The sequence below is a fragment of the Grampus griseus genome, assembly GCF_964374135.1.
Source record: "Grampus griseus genome assembly, chromosome: X".
NCBI classification, from domain to species: domain Eukaryota; kingdom Metazoa; phylum Chordata; class Mammalia; order Artiodactyla; family Delphinidae; genus Grampus; species Grampus griseus.
In genome coordinates, this window is record NC_138999.1 from 58870096 (window position 1) to 58881497 (window position 11402).

At 50.1% G+C, this 11402-nt stretch overlaps 1 protein-coding gene across 8 annotated transcripts in view; it reads left to right on the forward strand.

Annotated features, from left to right (window-relative positions):
- The window catches only part of EDA (ectodysplasin A), a gene marked incomplete at both ends in the record, with an annotated part of 370306 nt that extends 359455 nt beyond the window's left edge, over positions 1-10851 (forward strand). For 3 of the 8 annotated variants that reach the window (XM_082681536.1, XM_082681537.1, XM_082681538.1), the window contains 5 exons: positions 3628-3807; positions 4794-4828; positions 5754-5805; positions 8681-8811; positions 10600-10851. In XM_082681536.1, coding sequence (XP_082537662.1) covers positions 3628-3807; positions 4794-4828; positions 5754-5805; positions 8681-8811; positions 10600-10851 — 650 coding nt within the window. The remainder of the gene's footprint in view (positions 1-3627; positions 3808-4793; positions 4829-5753; positions 5806-8680; positions 8812-10599) is intronic. The other 5 variants (XM_082681541.1, XM_082681542.1, XM_082681539.1 and 2 more) reach the window with 4 other exon arrangements.
- Between the last annotated feature and the right edge of the window lie 551 nt (positions 10852-11402).

The window sequence follows — 11402 nt, forward strand, 5'->3', positions numbered from 1 at the left end:
TTAGTTGCTCCATGGCATGTGGGATCTTCCCGGACCAGGGATCGAACCTGTGTCCCTTGCACTGGCAGGTGGATTCTTAACCACTGCACCACCGGGGAAGTCCCCTTCCTTTCTTTCTTAATAGGTAGACTTGAGAGCACTTTCTAATGACAGCTACTAAGTTTTTTTTTCCACTCACTCATTCACTAGACAGTGAATAAGCATCTTGTAATTGTCAGGAAGAGAGATACAGAGATGAAGAAAAATGGTTACTGCCCTCCAAAATCTCCCGGTATAGTTGGAGTCATGGAAACACACACAAATAATTGAAGTACAGTATTTTAAAAAGTGCAATTATAGAAGCATGAGCTTCCCATGCTTGGTCCCACATCTCAGAGAAAACATTATCTAACCTAGACTTTGAAGGATGAGGCAAAAAGAAGGGGAAGAATATTCCAGCAAAGAAAACTACATACTGAAATCTCTCAGAGGCATGAAAGAACATGTCATGTCTGGGGGAACAGCAAGTAGGCTAGTGATTTACCCAAATATAGGGCATGTGTGTGGTGGGGAGCAGCACCCATTTGAAGTGTCATCCAAGGGGTGAGCACCGAGAGAACACACTTGCTGGTGGTAATGGAAGGCAGCTTTCTAGGCGAGAAGCTCTGAAATTACAAACTCAAGAGATCCCAGTGCCTCTGGTAGTGACTTGGATCACTGCCCAGCACTGCTACCTTGTATGTGGGCCACTATTGGGAAGAGAATGCACATAGGCTTTAAACATTTGCCTTGGCTGAAAGCGATTTAGAAGCCATTTAATACTGATTTCCATGGACACAGTGAATAGACACATGCCTGAAGAGGTAATTGAGTTGTTCATTTAATTTCCATCCTTTAATGGAATTTTCCCCCTCCCATAACTTTCTCTCCCTCTCTCTCTCTCTCTCTCTCTCTCCCTCCCCCCCCCATCTCTTGCTTTTAGTTCATTCTTTCAACAATTTGAGCTTCACTAAAAGAACGTGTGTATTCTTGCATCTAAGACTACACAGGGTAACTTGATAAGTACAAAAGTCTCTGGGCTTTTGTATCGTGAGGTACTCTGTTAGAGTAAGGAAATCCAGAGAAGGAATACAGTCCTCTAAAGTCATCTTCTTGGTCCAGGGGCCATTTTGTACATGCTCCTCTGTGGGCCAACTTTCTGTAAGGATGCAAGGATGACAAGCACAGTTACTTAAACCTGGTTGCAGAGGAGCAAAGAGGACCAGCTGCAGAACTAGATCCCAGCAGGAGCTTGTTCTCAGATGCCTTCTAGCATTTTCATAAGTGAACATTCTCTGTTTACACTGCAACCATTATTCACTTTCACTGCAGGAGTTTCTGGCTCTAATTCTTCCAAAATTACATTAACAATCACAGGAGACTCACAATCTTGACACTAAAGTTCACACTACCCACAGAAGCCCCTCTAGCTCAAAAATCACTGTTAGGCCTGGACATTCTGGGACAGAGGACAGCCTACTATGCACCATCCCCTGTGTCTGTGCCACTCAGAGAAGAGTGAGAGAGAAGCAGACTTTATAACCAGGCTAGGGAAGTTTCCTGACTGCCAGGGGTACGTCAATCCTCCTTATGGAACCTCAGTCTTGGGAGGAAACTTAGAGAAATCATTGAGGCCAAGCTCCTCGTTTTACCAATGGAGAAACTAAGGCTCAAGGAGAGGAAGGGATTTACCCGAAGTATACATCCGTGGCAGAGCTGAGGCTTACAGCCTTATCTCCTGACTACAGATTCCTTGTTCTCTCCACTACACTAGCCGGAATTGAAACTTGGGCGCTGAATAAGCCTGACTTGGAAGCTGCCCAAATCTGAAGGGAGATGGCTTTCCTGTTCGGCATCTTAAAATTTGCTAGATCTCGAAACTGGGCAGATTCAGTCTTCTGCTGCTAAGTGCAGGGAAAACGCTAAGACTCCTGTCTCTCCGTGAGAGAGAAGCTCTATGGACCTTCCTTACTTTCCTCCCTGGGGAAGGGGCCCCGCAATGACCCTGTTGTTTCATTGCAAATGCAGATGTGGTTAGACATGGACAAGTGACCTCTTGAGTGGCATTGCCATGAGGACTGGGTTTCTTGAGCACGCGGCATTCTTCTTAAAAGAGGACCTGATAAATCAGAACAGGATTCTCCTCCCTGAGAGCCCAGGGAGCCAGGAGGCAGAGTCAGGAAGGAGGTATTTAAATGAGACTTGACAGGGTTATATTTAAAAAGGAAGAAAGAATCACAGGTGAAGACACCATGATGGAGTCTGGGGAAAGGCTCCCATTCCTGAGACTTCCACAAGATTGTGAAAAAGCGGGGAAGGGAGGAAGCAGTCACCCACCTGTGACCACCTGCAGTGCTTGAATTGGACTGCATGGAGCAGAGGAGGTTAAACAGGAGGAACTGGAGGGTTTGGTTCAAAACCACATTTATGACTCTGTTAACATAGCTACATTCTGGCGGGGATGTGGGAAGGACTGGAATATGGAATAAGAAGGCTGAGACTGCTCTGAAAGGATAGCGAGGAGGAAACGGGGAGGATCTGGTGGCTTGATTAATAATACATTCAAGAATAGGGCCTCTGAGAAAAGACTTTGGGAAGCCAGATTATTTAGCCTATAAAAATAGAGGTTGATAGATGACTTAATGTCTTTGAGCACATGAGGGTTATTGTGTGCATGATGGTAGCTATTCTTCTCTATCTATACAAACAATAGAATAAGAGCTTAAACTGCCACAGGAGGAATTTCAGTTCAATATACAGAAGAACTTCCTAACAGTGAGGGGGTAATAAACATTGGAACATGTTACCAAGGGAGTTTGAAGAATTTCCTTTCCCAGAGATCTTTAAAACTAGGGTTTAGAGGGGTCAGCTGAGAAAGCAAAAACCTGCCTGCTGCTTCCTCCTCAGCTCAGCTCTGTGCTCTCCACTGCCCCTTCTTTCCTTATGGTGCTCGAGCCCTCTCTGTCTCTCTCTCACTCTCTCTCTCTCTCCCCCCCCTTCCCTCCCTCGCCCTCCCCTCCCCCACCTCTCATCTCCCAGACTCCTTCCAATCCCACATTCCCACCTCCATCCCAAGCCCAAGTCCCTGTACATCCCGACTCCTATAGGAAACCTTCCTGGAGCCAATATTCTTCCTAAGGTCAGGCCTGGACAATAAATGTGAAAGCCACACTCTTCAACAATAGCCCAGTTCTCAATTCTAAAAAGTGACCCATAGGTCTAGCCACTTGGCAATTCTGATCCTTTGGACTTAGCCGAACTGTAACCTCCTTTTTGAAGCCTTCCCTGACCTCTCCAGCATTTTGTCCCTACCACTAATGCAGCACTTCTACTATCATGTGACTGTGTCTGTTTCCCCACTAGACTGAGCTCCTTGAGGGCCATTATATCTTCAAACCCAACCTGTAAATGATTATTCATGAAACAGGGTAGGGAGTGTGTGTGTGTGTGTGTGTGTGTGTGTGTGTGTGACGTATGATAAAAGTATCCACCTCTTTAAGAGCAGGAACTCCCAGAGGGCCAACTTTGTGTCATTAGAAGGCTGAGGAACTCCTGACAGTACATTCTCAGTCAATAACTACAAATGTAATACCTAATCTTGTCTTTCAGGAAAGAAGGCAGGACCTCCTGGGCCCAATGGCCCCCCAGGACCTCCAGGACCTCCAGGACCCCAAGGACCCCCAGGGATTCCAGGGATTCCTGGAATTCCAGGAACAACTGTTATGGGACCACCTGGCCCTCCAGGTCCTCCTGGTCCTCAAGGACCCCCTGGTCTCCAGGGACCTTCTGGTGAGTTCTTCCATCTCTCCACCCTCCTAGGCTCCTTAAAAGTTCTCTAATAGAGCAAGAGTGGGTGATCCCAAGAGCATTTTCAAATGGTGGTGTACACTGGTGTGCACTATAGCCTTCCCCCCACCACATTGCCCATTTGAAGAGCATTTAATCTCTTTGCATCTTTCCCTTTGGGCCCAGAAGGGCATCCAAAAGATATAGATCCAGATCCAAACCTGCCTAATTGAAGTTGACAGGAGTCAGACTACCTGGGCTTAGGTCAGTTGTTATTTCCTTCTCCTATTCCCCTCTTGTATCTTGGGGCTTTACAGAAATGGAGTCTTTACGGCTGATTTCTCTGGGTCTTTACTGCCACAAGACTCAGATTCTTTGACTCATAGTTCAAACAGGGCTAATCCGTGTCACCGTGGCCCCAAGAGATGCAGTTAGGGTTTTTTTTTCCATCCAATCTTTCCACAAATATTAATTGAGCACTTTCTATGTGCAAGAGATATATTGATAAGTGGTCCCTGTTCTCGTGGAATTTATGTCCTACAGGAGGAGAGAGACAAGTAAAGAAGCAAGGTATTTACAAATGGCAATGCGCTCTATGAAGGAAATTAATAGAAAGGGAGCAAAAGGTTAAAGAAGCGAGCACCGTCGTCTCGGGGTCACGTGGTGGCAGGAAAACACTCTTCTCTGTCTCCATAGGTGCTCGGTGGTACTTCCCTTAGACCAGCGTTGGTGAGAGGCCAGTTTCCCTGCTGGTTGCTAGGCCCACTGAAGATGCAGGTCGGGAGCAAGTAAGAGAAGGAAGGAGTGTCCTCTCCTACCCCAGTGCCCTGCATCACACCCTGACTCTCCCTCCATTTCTGAGCCCTGGAAAATAACACTCAGACAGGGCTTCACTACAGGGAGCAAAAGCTCAGTGCCACTGGCTGCCTAGGTGAGGAGTAAAGGAAGTAGAAAGAGACGCCCTCTGACTGGCCTGTCCTATTTTGCAGGTGCTGCTGATAAAGCTGGAACTCGAGAAAACCAGGTTGGCTGGGAATTGCTCTCTTGCTGGAGAGGAGGGAAGACCACAGGCTAGAGCCACCCTTGAGTTTGCTCCCTATTCAATTTGCTGAGGCTTTATCTTGTGAGGAGACCCTGGAGGTTCTGAGGTTCTTCATTCACAGCCTCCTCCATCTCTATGAATAGAAAAGCTTTGCCCCAGGGCCTGCCTTTAGCAAGGGAACTGAGTCTTGTCATGGCCATTTTTCCCCATTCCCCAGGAGACAGAGGGTCACCATTGCCAAACCCAATAGTCAGCTGCCAGTCAGGCCTATTCACCTGGATCTCTGCCTCCCCGGCCACCCCAGACACCTTGTCGGCCCTCAGACCACCTGACATCAGCAGCTTAGAAGTTTAAGAGTATGTCCTTGAAAATCAGCCAACCAGCTCTGGGTGAAGCCCAGCCTAGACTTCTGCCTTCATGGCCTGAAGGGCTCCTCCCTAGTCTCTGAGCTTCCTGATCCGTCTCTACTGGCAGGTTCCGCCGCCTCGCCTTGTCTCATCTCAGCCTCCCTCACTACAGCTGTTTGGTCACGGCGATCAGTCTACACAGTTGCACGGTGCTTGAGGGCTTGCAGGGCATTTTATATTCATCACCTCAGTTGATCTTCAGACATCCCTGTGAGAGAGGTCAGACAGAGATTCTCATGATCCCCGTTTCACAGTTAGCGAAATGAGGCTCAGAGGCATTACATTTGGCCGAGGTCACACAGCTATGAAGTGGCAGAGCTACAAAATCATATTACCCTCTAGTAGAAATGTGGCCACTCGCATCCCAAGAAAGGGGAGAGGGATCAGAATTGGGATACAAATGAAGACTAGAAACCAGAGTTGGAATCCTGGCAACTGGTGGCTGAGCAAGCAGCCATTTCTCACAGTGACTACTCTCTCTGTCCTTTTTATCCTCCCAGCCAGCCGTGGTGCATCTACAGGGCCAAGGGTCAGCAATCCAAGTCAAGAATGGTAAGAGTCAAAGCAGGCTCTCTCCCTAAGGAGAGTTTCTCCTCCCCTTACCCCCAGCCTTGTTCCTCCCAGGCCCCTGAGGTACCCTTGACATTCGGGGCCATTCTCTACTCCATTTTGCCCTCTGCTGGCTGTCCTGAGTAATTGCTTGCCCTAAGGTTACTACAAATTGCATTTAGAATCGCTGATGAGGAAGCTGAAAGGGACTTGAGACATTGTCTAAACCAGGGATTCTTGGGAGGTGGAGGCTGAATCAGAGTCACCCTTGGGGATATGTGTAGTTTTATCACCATTTTCACAATACAAATTAGAGAAAGTAGAACGACATAAAATCGAATCTTCTTGTCTGATGGGTCTACACAGAAAATGGGTGGAGGAGGCATTTCTCTCAGGGAAGTGGGGGGCATGTTAGACTCTCCAGGGAGTATGAGATGCTAGTGTCTATGAAAAAGGGGGGTGGATTTCAGGAGGTTAGAAACCCTAATTTAGTGTAATCCCTGCATTTAAAAGGTGGGGAAACAGAGTGCCAGACAAATTGGACAACACCATACTAAATCTACTGCCTTATATCTGTATGGTACTTTAGAGTTTTCAACATACTTTCTTTGTCTTTGATTTGATTTGATCCTCACGACAAAGGTAGGCATTAGCTCCTTTTTACAGAGACAGAAACTGAAGCTCAGAGAGGTTAATTAACTAGCCCAAGGTTTCCGTTAAGTGTAGGAGCTGGGATTCAAAACCACATCTGTTTGACTCTCTCCACCGCACTATGCCACTTCAGAGATGTGTGTGTATACTCCACTGAATGATTAGCTTCATTTTCTTCCTCAAAGAGACATGAACGTTCATTAAAGAACGGCACTTTGAAATAATGTCCGGTCCCCAGGGTGCACAAAGCCTAAAATGCGTGAACCCCCAGGAGCTTCGGGAAGCAGCAAGCCAGCCAAGATGCCAGACGCTTACTGGGAGGGTCTGTGAGTACAGAAACAGTGAATGAAGGTTCAGAAACCTGCTGCATGGGGACAGCTTCTAAGAGCCCAGTCAGTCCTGAACTGGCTGTGCTCTGCTTCCTTAATGATCGGGCTTGGCTACATCCTGGAGTGCCACCAGAATGCCTGACTCAATCACCTCAGAAATATAAGTAGGAACAGAGTGGCACCAAAACCTAAGCAGTCCTGCTGGGACCAAGTACCTTGGGCCCCAGGGCCCTGGATGGGCCATGATCACCATCTGTCCAGAGAAGGGTGAGACAGGCAGGAAATAGATTTGTTTGGGTGTCTCGATGGGTGGCCTCAATGTTATGCCAGAAGCTACTGATTTTGCTCCCACCACATAACAAGACTGGTTCCAACCCTTCTGGGCCAATCCCCAGTAGTAGTCTGTGCTGATCTTTAGTTCCAACAGAAGCAAGAGTGAGAGCATCAGGGCTTCCCTGGTGGCTCAGTGGTTAAAAATCCGCCTGCCAATGCAGGGGACACGGGTTCGAGCCCTGGTCCGGGAAGATCCCACATGCTGTGGAGCAACTAAGCCCGTGCGCCACAACTGCTGAAGCCTGTGTGCCTAGAGCCTGTGCTCCGCAACAAGAGAAGCCACCGCAATGAGAAGCCCATGCACCGCAACACAAAAAACAGTAGCCCCCGCTCGCCGCAACTAGAGAAAGCTCGCGCGCAGCAACAAAGACCCAACACAGCCAAAACTAAATAAATTAAAATTTAAAATAAAGAGTGAGGGCATCAGGGGTAGCAAGATACCATGCAGAGCCGTCCTCCGTGAGGGGCAGAGCCAGGGCATCTCCTCCAAACTCCTATCCCATCTGCTTATCACCTTAAGGGAAGACGGGCACCTTTTCTAGAAGGCCAGTTTCCTTACACCTCAGAAAGGCAGACCTCCTGAGACTAGCCAAGGATGGACTTTCAAAACATATTTTCTTGAATGAAGAATGGATGGTTTTGAGGCTAGAAGGCTCCTTAGGCCTGGATTCCCTCCTCTTGAAGTGGGAAGGAACATCCCCCTTGCTGCAAGATGGAAAGGGAAGCTTTTCCTCCTCCCTCACATGCCAGCTCCCACCGTCCAGCCAAGGTGGAGTGACTGACCCTCCACCCCATATGGGGTATTACTGAGAGACATGCTTTGCTGGGGTGCCTCAGTGCCCAGACACCCTCTCCATCCCTTTGGTTGGTTCTAGTGCTGCGTTGCGGTCTATCCCTCACTCGCATAAGGATCCCTCTCCCCTACCGGGCTTTATTACTGGTGGTCACTTGCTCCGGTTGCCATGAAGTCTGACTCACGCCTGATCCCTAAGGTTCTCCGGGTAGACAGTTCCTTGGGCTGAGTGGTTTCCTGGGGGCCCAGCGAGGCTTTCCAGAAAGGAGTGGATGTGGAGGTACTATAGAGAGGAATCTCTTAAGGACAAGGAGAAAACCCATGAACCTATAAGACAGGAGAGGGATTCAGGAGCTATAGCTGGTGAGATGAAATGGAATAATAAGACCTAGCCTGCCCCTCAGTGTCTGGATTTTGCCTGTGCAGGCCCCAGAACAACAAAGAAAATAGGGCAGCGTGCCCGCCCTCTTCTTACCTCCCCCCCCAATTCCAGCTAGAAGATGTTGGTTAAATATCGTTCCAGACAGAGGGGTCAGGAAAGGAGAGAAGAAGAAGGACAGGCAGACCCCACGGGCCTGAGGCAGGCCTAGCTGCCACTTTACAAGCAGACTGCTTTCTCTGCTTCCAGATGCTGTTCTTAAAGCTTGGCATCCTGGGCTATCCAGGTTGTATTGGGATGGGGCTGGGGGTTGTGTATGGCTTGATATTTCTTGTGTTTATTGCCCAGATAGTTCTGACATGTACTGAGTGACTGCCCTTCTCTCATACTGAGATCTTTCAGGTGGAGTGCTCAATGATTGGTCTCGGATCACCATGAACCCCAAGGTGTTTAAGCTACACCCCCGCAGTGGGGAGTTGGAGGTACTGGTGGACGGCACCTACTTCATCTATAGTCAGGTAGAAGTGAGTACGGTCTCAGGCCTAACTCTTCTTATATCCAGAATGCAGATCTCGTGCAGGCCACAGGGGGGCACTGTGGAGCCAGCCCAGCCCAGCCAATGGCTAACGTCCTGCTTGGGGGGGGGGGGGGGGAGCGGGGAGGGCGCAGTGGGAGGGAGTTGAAAAGAGGGAGGAAAGAGAGAGGGGGCTGTCTGGGGTTTTTTCCTAGCCAGATATGATTGAAAAACTGAAAAGAGGCCCATCCCACGCCCTGCCATCTGATTCCCTCCTACGGAGCCCCAGGCCCTAGTTTCCCCGCTGAGTTGTTTGGTTCTACTGCCAAACTTGAACTCTGCCTTAGTATATATTCTTTGCAAGTCAGTTCCAGGGCTGCTGAGGACCCCTTCCTCCCACACTACTGGCTTTATAATGAAGACTGAGAGTGCCCCTCCGGACCTTCTCTCCACCTCAAAAAGATTTCTGTCTTTCCTTCTTCTTTCTCCCATTTGTTTCTCTACCTTTCTGCTTCTCTGTCATTCTTGCCTTCCCCCTGCTGTCGTTCTCCAAGCCCTTTTCGCCCTCTGTTTTTGTCCTCGTCCTGGCCCAGGGCCCACTCCCCAGGTCGACCAATGCCCATCCACTTCCACCCCTGTTGTTTGTCTCCAATGGGGTGGCTCCTCAGAGCTAGTGGTGGGCGAGCCTTGAGGCCGGGGCTTCTGAGGGGCGGGCAGCAAGCAGGTGGATGGACAGAAAGACGCTGGAGCCGGCAGAAGGGTCTCCCAGGAGAGTGGCCGGAGAAGGTGGGTTCACGAGCATTTGCTGAGCCTACTGAACATCTTGGCCCAGCTTGGGTCCTGACCCAAGAAACTGTATGGCACCTGAATACACTGCAGCCTCCTGAACAGGCTGTGGTGGGAACAGCCTTCCATAAAGTGAGTTAGGGCAACAGATGAGTGTCCCAGTCCCCAGGGGTATGATCCCAACGTCCTAAGTGCCATTTGGTGGGGGTGGGGATCAAAGCTGGGAGTGGGGTGTGAAGGATAAGGGTAGTGAAGAAGAGAAAAATTAATTTTTTGGGCCTGGTTTAGAACTGGGAGTGGCCTCAGGCCTTGTACCCCATGCAAACTGGGAAAATGCCCTGGACATCATGCCACTGAACACAGCTTAGCACTTCCTTCTGGCCACGAAGTTAGTTTTGCCCTTCCACATTCTTTATCTCATTTGTGACGGATAGTTCTCCATCCCTCTGCATCTGTTTCCTCAATCATCAGACGAGAGCGCCAAGGGGCACTGGGAGAATCAGTGAGAGAAATTCAGCCGCAGGGGAGCAGGGTGTAAGCGGAGAGAACTGAAGAACTCGCAGATTGTTCCTGTGCCCTCTCTGGGGAATCAGTAACTGCTAAGTTTATCTACAAATGGTCCCTGGGGCTGGAAATTGGAAATTGATTCGCCTTCGTTTGTGTCTGTAGCACTGATCCAGCACCTAATGTGTGCCGAGAACTGTGCTGGAGGGCAGGGGGCAGGGAGGGGGTGCTGGGGGAGGTAAAGGGGTGAATGAGGCATGGTTCTGGCTCTTGCAGAGTCTCCCACCCGTGTGCTGTTGAAAGAGGTTTGCTTAACCCCCTGAGCCCAATGGAGGGGAGGCAGGACAGCGAATAAGCCTGTCACCCCGCCCGTCCTGTTGGCCGACTAGCGTGCCTTCAAGAGGTGCAGTGGCAGCTCGCGTGAGCAGGTCGCGTCTGCTGGTCACCGGGGAGGGCCCACCTTCTCCTTCCGCTCGCCCCCAATCCCTTCTCGTTGCCTCTCCCCCAGGTATACTACATCAACTTCACTGACTTTGCCAGCTATGAGGTGGTGGTGGACGAGAAGCCCTTCCTGCAGTGCACCCGCAGCATCGAGACAGGCAAAACCAACTACAACACGTGTTACACGGCGGGCGTCTGCCTTCTCAAAGCGCGGCAGAAGATCGCCGTGAAGATGGTGCACGCCGACATCTCCATCAACATGAGCAAGCACACCACCTTCTTCGGGGCCATCAGGCTGGGCGAGGCCCCTGCATCCTAGATTTCCCCCCCAATCCCGTTTTGCCCCTGCCCGTGCTCCTACCCCAGGTTAGGGAGCCGGGACTTCCAGAACCTAAGTGCTGCTGTGGAGTGAGGTGTGTGGGTGTAGCAGCCACAGAGAAAAATGCCCTAGTGCTATTTATTCCCCGGTGACTTCAGGATGACAAGGTCTGCTTGACTTTCCGGAATGACCTTGAGTGAACAGGACATGAAGCAGAACCTTCCTCCTTGGCTCCGTGTTGACTGCTTCCGGCATGACTCTTCAACCTCGAGGTCCCGGGTGTCATTTTGTTGCACTAAAGTGAGGGGCTCAGGCAGCAGGCGAGAATTAGCAAAGGTGCAGCCCAGACTGTGGGGCAAGCCTCTGACCCCGAAGGGCGGGGCGGGGGCCGGGCAGGAGGGGAGCATTGCAACCTAAAGAGAGGGGCAGGGAGGGAAAGGCAGGTGCTTGTGGCAGAGCCCAGGGGAGAAACCTGCCAGATGGTTTTCCCACTATCACTGAGCCGCGTCCCGGCAGCTGGCAGGGCTTTGAGGACAGGAGGTTTGCTTTTC